This window comes from Jatropha curcas, chromosome 1, assembly GCF_041381405.1.
Source record: "Jatropha curcas cultivar XTBG-Jc1 chromosome 1, XTBG_Jcur_1.0, whole genome shotgun sequence".
Taxonomy (NCBI): domain Eukaryota; kingdom Viridiplantae; phylum Streptophyta; class Magnoliopsida; order Malpighiales; family Euphorbiaceae; genus Jatropha; species Jatropha curcas.
This window is the reverse complement of record NC_143151.1, coordinates 22,224,460-22,242,932: the sequence shown is the minus strand read 5'-3', so window position 1 is coordinate 22,242,932 and position 18,473 is coordinate 22,224,460. Positions and strand designations below refer to the sequence as shown.

At 34.7% G+C, this 18,473-nt stretch overlaps 1 protein-coding gene and 1 pseudogene across 3 annotated transcripts; one reads left to right on the top strand and one right to left on the bottom strand.

The window, feature by feature from the left end:
- Positions 1-1,023: 1,023 nt before the first annotated feature.
- Positions 1,024-17,872, bottom strand: CGL1 (alpha-1,3-mannosyl-glycoprotein beta-1,2-N-acetylglucosaminyltransferase). Of its 3 annotated transcripts, none has more exons than XR_016321303.1 (20): positions 17,491-17,750; positions 17,339-17,389; positions 16,771-16,858; positions 16,119-16,181; positions 15,158-15,186; positions 14,991-15,067; positions 14,861-14,906; positions 13,141-13,203; positions 6,928-6,994; positions 6,784-6,852; positions 6,621-6,690; positions 6,443-6,504; positions 3,463-3,552; positions 3,261-3,355; positions 2,852-2,914; positions 2,715-2,753; positions 2,461-2,631; positions 1,770-1,904; positions 1,356-1,439; positions 1,024-1,242 (listed from the first exon to the last, which is right to left on the bottom strand). XR_016321303.1 is itself a non-coding variant. In XM_089722803.1 (20 exons), exons 2-19 carry the CDS (start codon positions 17,557-17,559, stop codon positions 1,788-1,790), a joined length of 1,329 nt encoding a protein of 442 aa, XP_089578929.1. In that variant the 5' UTR covers positions 17,560-17,625; positions 17,750-17,872; the 3' UTR covers positions 1,024-1,439; positions 1,770-1,787. The 3 variants fall into 3 exon arrangements, 2 of the variants coding, with proteins under 2 accessions (XP_089578929.1, XP_089578926.1); XM_089722803.1 differs by having other exon boundaries at positions 1,024-1,439; positions 17,491-17,625; positions 17,750-17,872; XM_089722800.1 differs by having other exon boundaries at positions 1,024-1,439.
- On the top strand, positions 4,315-6,047 carry LOC149499152 (putative ribose-5-phosphate isomerase 2 pseudogene; annotated as a pseudogene).
- Positions 17,873-18,473: the final 601 nt, after the last annotated feature.

The following is an 18,473-nucleotide window of genomic DNA, read 5'->3' as shown; positions in this document are numbered from 1 at the left end:
GACACTAATATTAAAATTTTTTACGGATTTCAGCTTTTATCTGCAAAATATCAATTGATATGTCATAACATGACTTTTGAAACAATAATTTTTATAATTTTCAACTTTTTAATAAGTGTTTAATTGATCTAATTTTACAAGTTAAAGTGTTTAATAAAATAAATTTTAATTTTAAATTTTTAATAAGAGTAATTTTATAAATTAAAATATTTGATGGGTCAAAGTGAAAGTTGATGATACCACAACATTAAAGTAACAAAGTTCAAAAGTGAATTTATATATTCGGCCAAACTTTGCTTCACTAATAACATTTTTCGCTTTGAAAATATCAACATAGAACCATAGATGTCAATCAAGTGTAATCTGATTGGTTTTCTCAAAATCGAATCATTTTCAACCATAAGTGCTTTCATCAATTTGGTGAGTCGAAAAAAGACCACCCCTGATATGTAACCCACATTATTATTTCGGCCCATTAAACCTTCCATTGAATCAAAAAGCATAAAACCATAGATTATAATTACTATGTCTTGGCAACAACTACCACCTATCTTTTGTTTCCTACGACTCCTTCGGAGCTTGTGTACATTACATATTCTCACAGTATATAACATTTAGATGTATGAATATAAAATGATATTATATAATCTGTCTATATCAAGCCCTTCTCTATAATACAAAATTTGTGTTAAAAAGTAGAATGATAGAGAGAAATTTGTCTCAAACTGAACAGTAATAATAGTGTGTTAAAGGAAAATACTCATCCCACTACTTTCAATAAATATGAGAAATAACTAACATTTCTAATTTTTGCTTCCGTCCTGTCATCGGGTCTTTCCTTTCAAAAGTGAACTCTTTACCGTTGAGAATTAAAATAGTAATTTATCTTTGGGAAAAAAATAAACCAAAAAAAAAACACACCAACACACATTCTCCTATCAAAACAACTTCTCATCACAAATACCAGAATACTATGATTTGACATTAGCAAAGCTAAGTTACAAACTACAAGAACATAGCAAATAAGAGGGGTTTAATAAAAGTATTTTCTCAATAGAAAATTTCTTTTCCTTTTCAAAAAGAGAAAAAAAGAAAAGAGTTGGACATCAATTCAACTTTGGATTTACCATACATTGAGAAAGAGCCTTACATCATAAATTGGCAAGAGTTAGAAAGTTTAGATCTACAAAATTCCTAATGAAATCTTACCTGTATGCAGTGAAAACATTATGCAGTGAACAACTGAACACACGGTGCCAAGTCACAAGAATTAGCTTCCAATATATTATCAATGCAGAAATGGGACAAAAAAAATTGGAAAAACTGGCGAGGAAAAGCATGTACGAGACTGCTACCTGAATAACCAAACCGTATCGACGAATCATTTCACCCTGGCTTGTCAATCCACCCAGTTCATAAATCCTTAGAAACCCTGATATCTAATAACATAGAAGAAACAGAACAGATATCAAAACCGATGCTGAAAAAATGATGTCTAACTTTATCATTCTTTTAAATTCTAGTACGAGCTTTTAATTTGCATAAATTTAAGCAATATATTTTTGCAATTTTATCATTCATCAAATCTCAGTCAAAGACAAATCTGTCCAAATCAAAAGTTTGTTATGGAAAAACACTGAAGTTGAAGGCTTCTTTCTTCTTTCTTTTCTTTTTTTTTTTTTTATTTTTTTTATTTTTTTTATTTGGCCTTATGATCGAGTTCGATAAAAGATAACTGCAATACAATACAAATAATGCATGTTATCTACCTCATTTAAACATTAGCATCAAGCATCTTCAATACCAAGCTGCCTCAGTGAATCAGGACCCACAAGGAAGACACGTCTTTGCGTTTGATATCGGAAAACAACGATTCCCTTATATGCTGTCCTCGGTACTCCATCCTAAAAAAATGATGAAAAAAAAAAAGGTATAGGTATATAAATAAGAGGTGAAAGAGAAAATTAAATAAAGAAGGGCACAATTGTTTCAATAGTTGTATATAAGGCTTAAGTATATAAATTTGGTCTGGAATTAATAGAGAAAAGTTTATCACATTGTTGACTCAATAGGCATGCATGATTTCTCTAATAGCATTTACCTGTATGGGTGCTGTTGTGACTAAAATGGGATAAAAAAATGCAAGGCAAAATTTTAGTTTGTTTAAAAATGAAACTAAATTTTCTTTGTTTACCTGTTCATTTTATTTACTTTTGATCCAAACATGGTCCAAAATATTAAAAAAAAAAAAAAAACAATACGTTCCTAATAATTATGATAACCTTTGTTTTATTTTATCTCAAAGTTAAAATCACATTGAACTACATAATAAGCCACAACCATAACTGAAACGACCAGAAAAAATGAAGACATTTACATGCAACAACACCAAATTAAAACAAATAATTTACCTGTCCATTTTGCATAAATTCAAGCTACAGTCAAAAGAGAAAGAAATACCTTCCATTCCTCAAAAATACCAAACTGGCGTGCAATTCGTTCGAAGTCTGATTGGTCTTTGTATTGGATACGCACATCGCCTTCTATGTTATACGCCTTCAGAACAGCATCATTTCCATGGACAGCTTTAGCTTTTTTCAAAATGTTGGCATAATACTTTGGATACTCATCCTAGGAAGAGAAAATACACTTCATTGAACAAAGTTGAAAAAAATGATTCTTCAACTTTTTATATGAAATATTAAATTTATTACCTCCATCAGGTACCTCAAATCCATGGACTTCCAGTCAACCTTTTGCACAAGGAAAATGTACAAAATCCTGATCATTAAAAAATTAAATGCAAAATTTCAAAGTAGAAATAAGAATATGGAACAGAAATTAGTATTACCTGGACATCGTTCAACTTAATAGGCTCAAGATATTGTTTGAAAAACTGGCCCAAACTAGAACCCTGCCATTACCAATCCAGAATACTAATAGTGAGACAGTATGTTATATTTTGGAGCACTTCACTGCAATGACCTAGAGTTTAGGGCTTATGAAAATAAATTCATGTTGCAAGTATACCCGATGTATGTATCCTTGTTAATGTAATGAACTACTTTAAGAGTCAAGGACAATCTCCTGTAGCGACAGGAGTCATGAAACTCGGACAGGTTTGTGTTCACTTTCCGTTAACAGCCCAAATAAATAGTGCACAAACATAAATAAATGACTAAATGATCATTGATGGATTAACAAGGATCAACACTTGTATCGCAAGCTCAGTCTGTATTCTCAAGATATATGGAACATACATGCTCACCGAAGTTATACGTTCTGCACACTTCTGGACGAATAAATTGTCGACCTTTGTGATTCTCTTTCAACCTCAACCAGTCATCCCAGTAAGTGAGCTTTTAGTCAAGGGAAATTTTTTAGAGATGCAACAAACCAATTGACAAAGCCTGACAAAATAAACAAATAAATAAAGAATACTGTAAAACCAAAAAGGATATGCTTTTGGCCATTTAGGGGATAGTTCATCCCATATTGGTCTAGTAAGCATCCATCCCAGTCCAGGAAAGAAATCTGACCGATAAAGTGTATCTGCAGAACGCATTACTACACATTAGATCAGAGAATGAAGGTGACATAAAATTTGGTTTTAAAATTACAATGCAAATTTTTCCAAACATATATGGCTCATGCTCAATGCAAGTTAAATTTATGTTTATATGGACATAGAAACATTTTAGAGAGAGACAGAGAGACATCAGAAGTGACAAAAATCTGTTTATAGAAAAAGTGCAAGTAAAACAAAGATGTTGAGTTAGACAAGTGGAATGACTGAGAGAGAATTCCAATGACCCTTTACAGGAAGCTTAGACAGAGTAGCACTGAACCCTTTTGCACTTAGGTACCACTGTCTGAACACAGAGCTAAGGTTGCATTGACCAATTGTGCTCATAGATCTAAGCCCAAGTCTGACCATAGCAAAACAACTTATTTGGTCCTTGCCTGAATTTTTTAAGTTATTGTTTCATTATATGCAAAAATTAAATTATTTTTTCTTGTATGAGAATACAAGTACAACTAATGTATTATATACTACAATTTTATGCAATGGACCACATCTATGAAATTTATGAAACATATCATAATATAAATAATACATACAGTTTTACATATTTTGGGACTCTGCTGATTTGATATTCCTAAACTTGATAACGGCTGGAATTTTACTTAGACCTAAAAATATTGGCCCAGATCTAAGTCTCAGGCTTAATTTTAGGCCAAGGCCCTTACATTTTTCACCCCAGGTACAAGGACTATCCAATCACGAATCATCTTAATTGCAAGATTGAGGACATGCATGTAGATTCAAAAATATGGCAGGTAATCGTGTGTAATCTTATTAGGCAATACCATAAGACCTGTGAATTCACTCCACATTTAACACAAAGTTTGTTTTCTTCCAGTTCAATCCAAATTCAACATAATGTTTTATTCTTATTTTGTTATCCCCTGAGACCAGCAATTGATCATCACCTTGGTAAGTTATTGCTTTACCAACTAACTAATCAGATAGACCATTCAAGAAAGCCACAAAACGTAGAAAGATTGTACCTCATCACCCACATCCATCACCCCAAAAATAAAGAAGCAAACAGAGTATGAACTTAAAAGTTCTAATTTACACAAAAAAAAAAAAAAAAAAAAAAAAAATGAACCATTGTGAAAATTGCCAATTTTGACCAATCCTTTCAATTTTGTTCTTTGCCTGTTTTGAGAAATTAATTTAACTTAGTTCTTAACTCAATTTGACTTTCCTAAAACTTTTTGTTGTCTGTGTGACAATACATGTATGTTTTGACTAAGCATTGAATCCCACAACTCATGCACCAACACATGAAGGACAAATCAGAAATAGAACAAACAAGATACCTGTACAACCATGACCAACACTATCCCACCAAATAGGTGGGTGTGTGTATGTGTGTTGGGAGAGAGAGAGAGAGGGGGGGGGGGGGGTGAGCCTGGGTAAACCTACAAAGATACCCTCAACTACGACCTATTGCAAGATCACTATAATTTGACCTTTGTATCCTAGGCATCCCCATTTTAAAACATAGATATATTAGCATCACATTTTTTAATGGAGACTGAGTTTTGGAATAAAACGATTTAAACGTGGGACCCATAACTCGAACTTGGGTAACTTAACCAAGGGCTCAAATCACTGTTTGATATGATAATTTCTCTCTCCCAAAATTCCCTCTCCTTTCCTTCAACGATTCCTCATCCTCCTCTTTTGTGCAGATCGTGAGTGTTCTTCATAGTCTAGCATAAGCTTTTTGTCTCTATCTCTGCTTTGTCTCTGCTTCTGATTTTTTTTTTTTTTTTTTTTCTTATAACTTACAAGAAGGAACAAATGGCTATTTCATGTCAACCATTGATTGGCTCAGAAAAGTTATCAATAGAGATAGGACCTTTTATCTCCTACTACACCTATATTCCAGCCTTAAGTTATTCTTACCTAGGACGAACTTAAAAAGATTGCAGCTTATGAAGTTGTCGACTTCGTCCAATCTGGTATAGTTCTCGGCCTCAGTGCCGACTCCACCACCAAATACGTCATCGATCGAATTGCTAATCTCTTGGAGAAAAAAAAAAAAAAAAAAAAACAGTATTGGAATACCCACTTCAAAAAAGACTCACCAACACGCTTTACCTCTGGGTATTCCTTTATCTGATCTTGATTCTCACCCCAATGTCGATCTTGACACCGAGAACACCGATAAGGTCGATTCCTATCTGAATTTGATGAAAGGACGAGGTGGTTCTTTATTAAGAGAGAAAATGATTGAAATTTTGTTGACAAGTCAAAATTGGTTCCTCATATTGGAGCTAATCAAGCCTGCAGAGACTTTACCTTTCTGTTGGAAATTTACACAAGAAAGATGTTTGGTTGCCAAGTTGAGGAGAAACGGAGACAGTAAAAATGGTGAGCCTTTGTCACCGATAATGGGAATTATATTGTGGATTTGCTTTTAAAAAAGGATATTGGTGATTTAAGACTGTTTTTTGAGCTTTTGGGTTAGCTTAACCTATGGGTCCCATCCCACGTTTTTATTATTTTATTTCAAACCCTAGCCCAATTTAAAAATAGATTGCTAAAATATCTATATTTCAAAATGGGGGTGCCGGGGTACAAAGGTCAAATTTGAGTGATTTTGTAACAAGTCGCATAGTTGATGGTAATTTTGTAGGTTTAGCCAAAAAAGCTTCCCATAAAAAGATAAACAGATGCTTATGAGCTAATAGACATGAACATAGAGGAAACAACCAGAGAATTCCAAGGAATTGTTTCAGTTAATTATAACAAAGAAATGAATTCCAAGGAATCGTTTCAGTTAATTGTAACAAAGAACTTAAGTATGGAGAATAAACCCCAAAAAAAACAAAAAAAAAAAACAAAAAAAAACAAAAAACTTACAAGGATCATAAACAAACTGCTTTTGTCCATTGTCATTCCATGAGGAAACAGCCATTATGGACCTATCATGACAAATAAAAATTGAGGGGAAAAAGAAAGTAATTGCAAGACTACGATCTCTAACTTTACTGAAATGAAATTTAATGCTTATAAGGTCGACTTCATACATAAAACATACTTATCCTTGTCAAGAAGATCTGCTGCAGCCTCAAAATAATTGAAAAAATCAGGGGCAATCTCCATATCATCTGAGTTGGAAGGAAAACTATAGATGTAATATATCTAGCTTATGCAAGTAAATAAAGTGGGTTAAAATGAAAAAGTGGATATGAATAATCAACCTTCAAGTATGATTACTCGGCTGAAGTTATGCTTGTAGAATAGTTGATCCAATGCCCATTTGTAATGCCCTACACGATGCAAGTATTTAAGTGTTTAAGTGCAAGAAGTTCATGAACCTATTAAGCAAAGAAAGCATTCCTTACGTGCTATCTTGTAGTATGCAATCAACTCTCCAGGCCTTTCTGGGTACACTAGTTGAGAATCCAAGTGCTGCAATCAGAAGATTGATTCTGTTAAGACAATTTTTAATTGTATATTTTAAACATTAGAAACTCAGTTTGGTTGAGAAGTTTTATATAAATCCTTCCTACCTCTTTTATTTTCAGTTATCCTTATACTGAGATACGAAAATTACTCTGCAGTTTTTTATGTATCTATCAGTACTTGCACACACACTCCCACTTCAACATTCCCATTGTTTTAATAATTCCACAATGAAAGCAATTTATCGATAGTTTAGTTCCATTAAATCTAGATAGGAAGCTCTAACATGTTTTTGCTCGATAAAGATTCCAGAGTGCTGAGCAACCTCTTGTTCTAATATCTTAAATTAATAAATTATGTTCATTTTAATACAGTAATTGCTCCTTGCAACTTTCCAGGTGTCAATATCTCAATCATTAGGGAGAATCCTCATGCAGAAGCTATATATGCACACATGTGCATCCTCCAGCATGAGCTAAGCCAAATGTCAGGCATAAACTGTCAACCAAATTGAAACTTGATGAAATTCTTCAACATGATTTTACAATTATACAAGAGGATCATGCATTTCTTGCATTCAATCTTCCCACTTTTATCCTATTAATGACATCCTTACTCTCACTTCCCTTCGTATAATAGAAACTACATATTTGGAACTTTAGGCCATCCAAATTAATTCGTCTTACCTCATTTTCCCATGCATTGACAAAACTCAATGCGCATACTTTGTTTTAGTTCTATGAAGCTCAAAACACAAGACTCTAGGATCTTCCATTTCCAACATCATGCTAAAACCTACCAAAACTAAATGCTAAAACTCAATGCTGAGGAAAAAACAAATACAAATAAATATCCTCTCCCATATGCTTAGAAAGTTAAAATATGCACACAATAAAAATTATCTGTTCTTGCAATTGAAAGATCAAGGAATGTGCAAAAATGATGCAAGAAGAATCATGAAAAGAAGTAGAGTTCCAAAGGTCTATTTGACAAAAATGCAAGATCAATCATTCACCATACTAATAAGCCAACTTCTAACTCTTGGCACCCTTTTTATCTTGTTAAGAATTAGTTATTAGGAGTTAGATTCCTAATAGGTTTATAGTATCTTGTATGTGTATATATATGTGTCCCTATTGATGAATCAAATAGAAGAAAGTATTTTTCTACATTAAATTTACATGGTATCAAAGCCTATGGCTCTTTAAACTTGATTTTTCCCATTTGCATAGAAACTTCCGGCGTTCCCTCAACATCCGGTCACCGGATTCCCTGCGCGTAGTGGCTGTCAGTGTTCGTGACCATTCTAGGGTCACTGTTTTGCCTCATCGCCTACTCCAGGAGCTGCTCCAGCTGCCGACCAGCGTTCCCTCAAAATTCGGTCACCGGATTCCCTGCGCATGGGCCTCATGTGCCGATACAAGTTACTGCTATAGTACCACGCGCGGCGCATGGCGGCGCTTCCAGCAGTTTCCGACGATCGGAAATTGCTTTCTGGCTTCGTTTTTATGTCAACAGTCTACTCAGGCGGTTGTTTTTCCAATCCGGCAAAGTTTTGATAGGGGCATTCTCAGTTCTGTCAATTTGGCGTTTCAGGTTACCTTTCGCTTCTGTTTGAATTGAAAGACTATTTTTTTTGGTGTCTCTTTCTGCGTTGCTGGTAGGGTGTTTAGTTTTTATTAATAATGGATCCTGAACCTACAGATTCTAAAACTACTATTACTGAATTGATCCCAGTAATGAATAAAATCACAGAACATAAATTGAAAGGAACTAATTATTTAGATTGGAGTAAGACAATTCAAATTTATTTGCGAAGTGTTGAAAAAGATGACCATCTAATTGATGATCCACCAACTGGTGACACTAGGCCACGTTGGCTCAGGGAAGATGCTAAGTTATTTCTACTAATTCGCAATTCTATTGACAGTGAAGTGGTTGGGTTAATCAATCATTGTGAGTTTGTTAAAGAATTAATGGAATATTTTGAGTTCTTGTACTCGGAGAAATATAATCTATCTCGTATGTATAAGGTCTGCAAAGGATTTTATCGGGCCGACCAGCAAGATAAGCCCCTTACAGCTTATTTCATGGATTTTAAGAAGATCTATGAGGAACTTAATGTTTTATTGCCTTTTAGTCCCGATGTTAAGGTTCAACAGACACAGTGAGAACAAATGGCTGTAATGAGTTTTCTTGCAGGTCTTGCTCCAGTTTTTGAAACTGCCAAATCACAAGTTCTTTCAGGCAGTGATGTTACCTCTCTTCAAGAGACTTTTGCTAGATTGCTACGTACTAAAGGTTTTCATACGCCTTCCCCTTCTGATAATAATACCCTTCTGAGTCGTAATCAGGTAGCTTGACAGCCAGGAAACAGAGGAAGAGGAGGAAATAACCATAGTAATGGACCAATCACTCGGAAGGCAAGCATTCTTATCTGCCATTATTGCCATGAACTGATAAATAAGCCACTAAGGGTAAATATGGCAACTCAAAATTATGCAGATACCTTCTTCTGACAACAATTTTAACAATTTCTGCTGCGGAGTATGCTGAGCTCTCTAGATACCATTCTTCTAAGTCTACTGATTCCTCAATTGCTGCTGCTGCCAATTCAGGTACTCCTCCTTCATGTCTTATGTCTACCTCATCAGAGTGGGTCATTGATTCTGGTTGCACCGATCACATGACAGGTAACCCTAGTCTCTTATCCTCATTAAAAGAACCTGAACAATTTAATCGTCATGTTACTCTACCTGATGGGTCAACATCTCCTGTCAAGTGTATTGGCACCGCCAATCCCATTCCATCTCTTCCATTGTTTTCTATTTTTTGTTTGCCTCGTTTTTCGTTTAATCTATTATCTATTAGCAAAATTACTCGTATGTTGAATTGTTATATCAAATTTTATCCTACATATTGTGTGTTTAAGGATCTTTTGACGAAGCGAATTATTGGTAGAGGACGTGAGTCTGGTGGCCTTTATCTTCTGGATGAACACGTTTCATTATCTCTGGCTTGTGCTGGTGCTCTATCTCCTCTTGAGGTTCATTGTCATTTGGGTCATCCTTCATTGTCTACTTTAAAGAAGTTGTGTAGGCAGTTTCAATCTTTATCAATTTTAGAATGTGAATCTTGTCAATTTGCCAAACATCATCGTTTACCTTTAGTTTCTCGAGTCAATAAACGGGTTTCATTCCCTTTTGAGTTAGTTCATTCTGATGTTTGGGGTCCATGTCCTGTTATTTCTAAAACTGGCTTTCGATATTTTGTAACTTTTGTGGATGATTATTCTCGTGTTACTTGGTTATTTTTAATGAAAACTCATTCTGAGATATTCTCCATTTTCTGCTCCTTTTATGCTGAAATTAAAACTCAATTTAATACCTCTATTTGCATATTGCACAGTGATAATGCTAAAGAATACCTATCTAGTTCCTTCCAATCTTATATGTCACAGAATGGTATTTTCCATTAAACATCTTGTGTTGATATTCCTTCTCAAAATAGGGTTGCAGAAAGAAAAAATCGACATCTTCTTGAGGTTGCTAGGGCACTTCTATTCCAAATGAAGGTCCCTAAACATTTTTGGGCTGATGCTGTCTCTACTGCATGTTTCCTTCTAAGCTTCTATTCCCCATTGAACCTCATATTTTTGGTTGAACTTGTTTTGTTCGTGATGTTCGTCCACAGGTTTACAAATTAGATCCAAAGTCCCTTAGTTGTGTTTTCCTTAGGAATTCTCGGCATCAAAAAGGGTATCGTTGTTTCTCTCCCGATCTTGACCGTTATCTTATTTCTGCAGATGTCACATTTTTTGAGAATACTCCATTTTTTCCTTCTTCTATATATAAGAGTGAGGGAGAGGATGATGAGCTTTTAGTCTATGCTATCCAGCAATTTCATAACTCTCCTGCTCCTGCTCCTATTCCTGAACTTGCATTTGCTCCTACTCCAGCATCTACTGCTCCTATTCCTGCTCCTGCACCAACATCTGCACACCCTCGTTCTGAACAGGTTTATTCTAGGAGACCAGAAACTCTTGACTCACTTCCTCCACCTGCTCCTTCAACAGAAGATCCGGTTCTCTCCACTCAACCTGAGCCTGTGCCATCCACTCTCCAGTCAGACCTTGACCTTCCCATTACTCTTCGAAAAGGTAAAAACAAGAGTACCTACCCTATTTCCTCTTTTATCAGTTATGATCATCCTTCTTCTGCATCTCGTTGTTTTGTAAGTAACCTAGACTCTGTCTCTATCCCTAAAACTGTTGTTCAAGCTTTATCCCATCCTGGTTGGTGTGCAGCAATGAAAGAGGAGATGACTGCCTTAGATACTAATGGTACTTGGGATCTTGTGCCTCTCCCAGCAGGTAAAAAAGCTATTAGTTGTAAGTGGATTTTCACCGTTAAAGTAAATCCTGATAGGTCTGTTGCTCGTCTTGAGGCTCGATTAGTTGCAAAGGGCTATTCTTAGATTTATGGCCTTGATTATTCTGATACTTTTTCTCCTGTTGCCAAATTGTCTTCTGTTCGTTACTTATTTCTTTAGCAGCTACTTTTGACTGGCCTTTACATCAGCTAGACGTTAAGAATGCCTTTCTTCATGGGGATCTTTAGGATGAAGTTTACATGGAGCAACCACTAGGCTTTGTTGCACAGGGGGAGTCAGGTAAAGTGTGTAAACTTTGAAAACCTCTTTATGGCCTAAAACAGAGTCCTCGAGCTTGGTTTGGTAGATTTTGCAATGTGGTACATCAATTTGGCATGCAGAAGAGTACGTCTGATCATTCTATATTTTTCAGAAGTACTAAGACTAGTTTGATTCTGCTTGTGGTTTATGTTGATGACATTGTTATTACAGGGAGTGATTCAGCCGGCATTACATCACTCTAAGTCATTTCTCCAAACCCAGTTCCAGACAAAAGACTTAAGATTGTTGAAGTATTTTTTGGGTATTGAAGTGTCTAGGTGTAAGAGAGGCATCTTCTTATCTCAAAGGAAGTATGTCCTTGACTGACTGAAGGAAATTGGAAAGTTGGGTGCCAAGCCATGCAGTGCGCCAATAACTCCTAATTTGCAACTTTCAATTGGTGGTAAGCTATTTGATGATCCTGAGATGTATAAAAGGTTAGTGGATAAATTGAATTATCTTACAGTAACACGTCTACATATTGCTTACTCTGTGAGCGTCATAATCCAGTTTATGTCTTCTCCTACTGTTATCCATTGGGAAGCTTTAGAATGATGTTGTGCTACTTGAAAGGTAATCCAGGTCGTGGCCTGCTTTACAGTAATCATAGGCATTTGAACATTGAGTGTTTTTTAGATGCGGATTGGGCAGGTTCGAAGGTTGATCGAAGATCAACTTCAGGATATTGTGTCTTTGTAGGTGAAAACTTGATATCGTGGAGGAGCAAGAAACAAAATGTAGTCTCACGATCGAGTGCTGAATCAGAATATCGACCTATGGCACAATCTGCTTGTGAATTAATTTAGATTCGTCAGTTGTTAGAAGAAATTGGCTTCAAGTCATCCTTGCCTGCAAAGTTATGTTGTGATAATCAAGCTGCTCTTCACATTGCATCAAATCCAGTATTCCATGAACGAACAAAACATATCGACATTGAATGTCATTTCATTCGTGAAAAGATACAATAGGGTGCTATCTCTACAGGGCACATTAAAACAAGTAAACAGTTAGGAGATATTTTTACAAAAGCTCTAAATGGACCTCGGATTAACTATCTTTGTAACAAGTTGGGCATGATTAATATCTATGCCCCAACTTGAGGGGGAGTTTTAAGGATTAGTTGTAAATGGTACTCTATTAGGAGTTAGATTCCTAATAGGTTTATAGCATCTTGTATGTGTATATATGTGTCCCTATTGATGAATCAAATAGAAGAAAATATTTTTCTACAGTAAATTTACATATCTCTTCAAACATTGAATTTGCCACATCGAAAAAAGAGGCTAAATGGATGAGAAAACAATTCCTGCACAGCCGTTGTGCCAAAATATGACAATAAATAAAAGGAGAAACTAAAAATAAACAAGAAAACACAATTCAAATGAATCATTTCCTTGAAATACAGTTCGACATTAATGTATGAAATACAGTTTGACATTAATGTATGAGATACAGTTTACCTGCATGTAAATTAGCTGATCATAACTCATAGCCTTGCTTCTAACATCTGCGTTGGATCCATCCTAAAAATTGGAATATAATTATTCAGCAAACCGAATGGAGGAAGAGAAACTGGATACCATGATGGCAATTCATATATTCAGAAAGACCAAATACAAGGAACATGAAATTTGGATACTTAATTTATTTCTAGGACAACAAAGGTTGAAGCTTGATTAAGCAAAGTTGTACTTCTGTTTCTATGAAACGACATACAACTTTGCAACACTGATCATTTCACAAATTCCAATCCATTTATCTTATTCTAAATCCTAATAGTCTATGGCTGCATCAGTTTTGGTATCAGAGCAAGGTTGCCAATCTTTGTTTGCAACCGGCCTCTCACCTAGACAACTTGCAATAGGGAGATTCTTGAGGGAGCCACACTGAGTTATTAAAAGAAAATGAAAACAATAGCTGGTGTCTTAACACTCGATGACATTTTCATCAAGTCGGTGCATTGGATATATAAAGGGTATCATCAATGCCTAAAAGACCTTAACTGGCTTGCCTACTAGTCTCACAACCAAAGTAAAAGATCCTATGCTATTCAATGTATGATACAAAAGCTATTCATTGATGCTTCTGAGTTCTGATTGCTCTATCAGAAGATTGCAAGAAAGAGATAATAATGAAAGAAATTGACTGCAAAAATCAGTTTAATTTACAAATGTATTCACTTTTGCTGAAGCTAAGTACAACCAAGAGTCTGTTGAATGCAAACTAATTCGGAACCATGCAAATTTTGAGCCATAGAAAATTATGGGCGAGTATAGTGTTAAGGCTATATCAATAACATGTTTGAAGTCAAACGAGAGGCGGAAGGAAAAAATTCAAGCTTCAAACCAAAGCAATGTCACTATGGATTTAGTCATTCCCACAAAAACCAATAGCATGGGAAGCATGGGTCTCCTAACATAACCAGTCCTCACTTGAACAAAATAGATAAAGAGGTTGTTTGCCCTATAATATGGATGACATTCATGAATGTTGAGATTTGCTGATCCAACATGTTAAAACTTCAGGGGAAGTTTCCCAACAGGTAGATAATGCTGCAGATTCTTGGCATGTCAAGAACTTTGAAATTTGAATAATTATTGATTTTTGAAAGCAAAATTCTTAAAATTTGATTGATCAGATATGTAATTGTGGTGTTAAGGGTTTCATCTGTGATTTCAGTCAATTAATTGAGTCTGTAAATATATTCTAATAAAGAATCTCCACAATATATAAGTGAAAGATGATTAAATTCTCAATTTGATTTATTAAAATGGGGCTTTTTATAGTTATTTGATGCATGTTTCAAGATCCTTACTTATCATTCTGAGCCCTGAAAATTCTAAGAATGAACGCAAGGCTTTCTTCTAGCTTCAGGAAGTAGAAATGAAACAATTCAGTTTTATGTCTATGTCTCGAATTACTCCATAACTTTCTTAGGGTGGATCTCTTAAAATCTGCCCAAGGAGTCGGAATCCTCCCATACTAATTGCGATATTAAACCCCATTTCATCTGTCCATCTTAATCATTTGTTCTACCTCCAGGGCCGCCTCATGCAGTCTATTTTTCACATATGTGTGTGTGTGTGTGTGTGTGTGTGTGTGTGTGTGTGACGAACTTAATTGTAAATTGCAACATGACATAAAATATAATAAAATAAAATGATAGATATAAAAGGGTACCTGGGATACAAAAAGTGGGAACTTTGAAGCAACGGAGCTCTGATACCTGTTGAATCAAAGTAACGAAATCAGTATGGTTGAATTAAATTTACCCTACCACAAACACAAAAAGGTTCAATATGATACATACTTCAATACAGACTTAATAGTCCTTTCCAAATAATCAGCGCGATTGCATGCCATAATCACAACTGCTGCCACTGGTACCTGAAAAACCAAGCATACTCAAATAATTCAAAGTGATGACTTCAATAGAGCAACAAGAAAAGGAAGATCTGATCTTTTATAGACCTATACCTTATCAACCACTCTTTGGAGGCCTTTGCCTGAAACATTAGCATAGAGAAAATGGTAAGTCTTTTGAAATGTTTACATCAATCAATTCTAATTGCAAAGAAGTAACTGAAGAAATATTAACAACATTCATAGCAAATAACAATGAAATGAACCAAGCTTCTGCAATTTCAAAATCTCCCTGCTGAATGCCCTGTTCTTCTCAGTTAGAATACGCAAATAAAATAGAAATCACAAAGTAACAACAAAAGAACAAACATTAAAGTTTTAATTTGACCATTCAGAAATGCATTCACAGATCAGTTCATTATTGTTTGTGCGGTGGCTGCTCCAGCTCTACCTACATAATTATTGGTACAAAAACCATTTTATTTTTCTTCCCCTTGAGACAAGGGATAGTTTGAACAATGTTCAGATAATTTGAGCAAACCAGACAAGCCCCACCATTTTTTTTTAAGAAAAAAAAAAAAAGAAAAGAAAGCAGGCTTATGGTTACTCCAAAAACTAAAGCAAGAGTTCCTAACTATCAATTTTATATTTTCATAAGTACAGTATCACTAGAAAAATTGTTACCCCAAACTCAAATAGTTCCCTCAAATTTGAACTCCTAATCGACAATAAAAATGGGTTAGCTGTTGTCAAGGATATCAGAAAATCAGTCGTTGAAATAACCATTAAATCAAGGAAGTTTGCAACCAACACAAAGCCACGTCAATATGAAATGCTGAAAAAGAAAAAATGCAAAGCAAAACCAGTGAATCATATCTAATAAAATTATTATGCATCAAGGTCCGCAGTAATTGATGGACTACTTCAGAAGTGCAAGTAACATTGATGATTGCTTCGACTTCAAAACAACATTTTGCTCTTTGAATGAGTATAATATTTTGCTCAAAGTATATCATCCATCAGATATTATTGGACCCAAAGGAATAAATATACAGAAGGAAGCAGGAGGACTTACTTTCAAGATCTTCAACAAGAGCTTTCAGTTGTCTACACTCTTCATCTTGACGTTTCTTTTCTTCTGAAATAGTTGCAAAAAGGTTGTAAGTAGAAAAATAGCATTCAATAGGCTTAATTCAAGTCACAATGTAATAGAAAAATGTTAAACGGCAATATTTTTCCTCATACCCAATACAAACTACAAAGTGCCTTGCATAATAAAAGAAATTACCAATATTATGGACTTTCCCAAAATAATATATGGTCACAAGCTATATGTTAACAGATACACAAAGAAGAAATTGAACATGGACAAACGAACATATGCCAGAAAGCTAAATTTTACAACTCAATGGAGCCAAACTTTGCATTGTAACTACATAAACAAAAATTTGATGAAGAGAGAGTATCCTAGAAGTTTATTTAGTACTGGTAGTTTTTCCCAAAAGGTGTTTAAAAGTCAAAATTAAAAAATTTGTACCCTTTCTAAGTAAAGTACCACGAAAAACATGGTTGAAGTAATTCCATTTTGCAATACCCTGAGCATGGCAGTAATCCAGATTTTAGATATAGCATTAACCAAGAGCTCAAAAGTCAAAACCAATCAAAGAATCATTGCAAACAAAATGGAAAAGAAAAGCCCAACACAACACTTTCAGACAATGCAAAACCTTCCAGAGCCACAATTCGTCCTTGCTGCATGCTTATTTGATCAATCAGCAATCGCATTTGACTTGTACAATGATTCTCCGATTCAACCTGTCAAAAATAAATAATAAAAAAAAATGCCAGTTACATCAATAACTACCACTTAAGAAATGTCAGCCCATAATTCCCCAAAAACAATTCCAATTGCTAGATTATTAATTAAACAGAAAAGAAAAATTATCTCCATACTAACGACACTCGATCAAAGTGACTGTTCTCAAAGTTCATTGATCTCACTGGAGCTCAAACTTTGTCATTGACTAATGAAATAAGAAACTTAAAACTAGCTAAAGCTAAGAAAGAGCAATTTATACTTTAAAAACAACATTGACCAACCTCATTTCGATTGACATTATAAAATAGTACAAAAATCAAACAGCTAAAAAAACCAATATAATAATATATAGCAAAACACAAAGGCAAAAACTGCATCACCAAACGAGTAGAAGACAAATTACATTCAAATTTAGAGAGCAAAAGAAGAAGAAGAAGAAGAAGAAAAAAGGATTAGTAGTAAGGTCCTATACGCACAGCTGCAGCGAGTCGATCGGCGTACTCTGACTGTGTAGCCAAAAGCCGCATCTGCAAGAAACAAATTTAAATATAAACAAGTCAAACTAAAAAATTATCCATTTGCAGTGAAATTCATAGCTTCAAATTTCCATACAGAAAGAGAGGAGCACCTGGACGTAGATGAATGCAACAGCTGCAGGAATAAGTAGGCACCGGAAATCACAAGAGAATTTTGCCATTTTTTGCTTTTTTTTTTTTTTTTTTTTTTTGTTAGAACAGCAATCGATTTCAGAACTGCTTCATTGCTGAAATAGAGAGACAGATGATTGATTAATCATTCAGATTCGTTAATTTTCATTTCTTTCTCTTCACCTAAAAATTAAAAAAGAAAAATTATTTCTTCATTCTTTTCTTGGGAATTCCAATGACCTGCGCGTTTTTACAAAACTCCGCAAGTAGAGTCAAGGTTCCGCAGAATTGCTAACGTGCGCCGCTTTCCTTTCTTTTCTTTTTCTTTTTTTTTTTTTTAAAAATGCCAAATACAAAATTGCCTCCTCAACTTTAAAAAAATAACCCTACGCCCCAATTTTGCGAAGGACCCTCTTCTCCAATCACTCCCTAGCACGTGATTTGTACTAATGCTGACTAGGATAACTTAGTTTAAAATGGGCCCATTTTAATTGCTAGATTGAAATTTTTGAATAAATTTTTTAGTTATTCTGTTAAAAATAACTCTTATCTTCATCTATATTCAAAGTGTAGAAAACTAAAACAGCCAAGTCACAACCCGAATCATTAGCTGGACCGGCACTAAGGCTCAGGTAAGCATAAGGCTCCCGAGACCCGTAGTAAGCCTGAATTACTAAATTCAACCACAACAATATGTATTTCAAGAACAGTCAACCTATATTACCATACATAAAAACTCTCATAATTATTTTATACTTTAGCCCAAATCCCGCGTCTCAAACATTTCATAGCTCAGTCCCAAATATGATATACAACATCCATAATATGGGCTAACTGGTTCATGCATACACGTAAATGAAAAATTAAAACATCCACACAAGTTCATCGGTTATAATTCTACAATTGCGAAGTTCACAAATAAATAGATATAAATAAGTTATGGTATATATAGCTACATAATTTA

Bases quoted from the DNA above. Each gene is read 5' to 3' on its own strand.
- CGL1 (XM_089722803.1), bottom strand. From the start codon at position 17,559: ATGGCAAAATTCTCTTGTGATTTCCGGTGCCTACTTATTCCTGCAGCT. The intron at 13,204-14,860 runs GTACCCTTTTAT...TCCAATTTTTAG, and splicing joins TCCCACTTTTTGTATCCCAG to GATGGATCCAACGCAGATGT. The intron at 3,553-6,442 runs GTAAGTTTTTTG...TGCGTTCTGCAG, and splicing joins GCAGTTTGTTTATGATCCTT to ATACACTTTATCGGTCAGAT.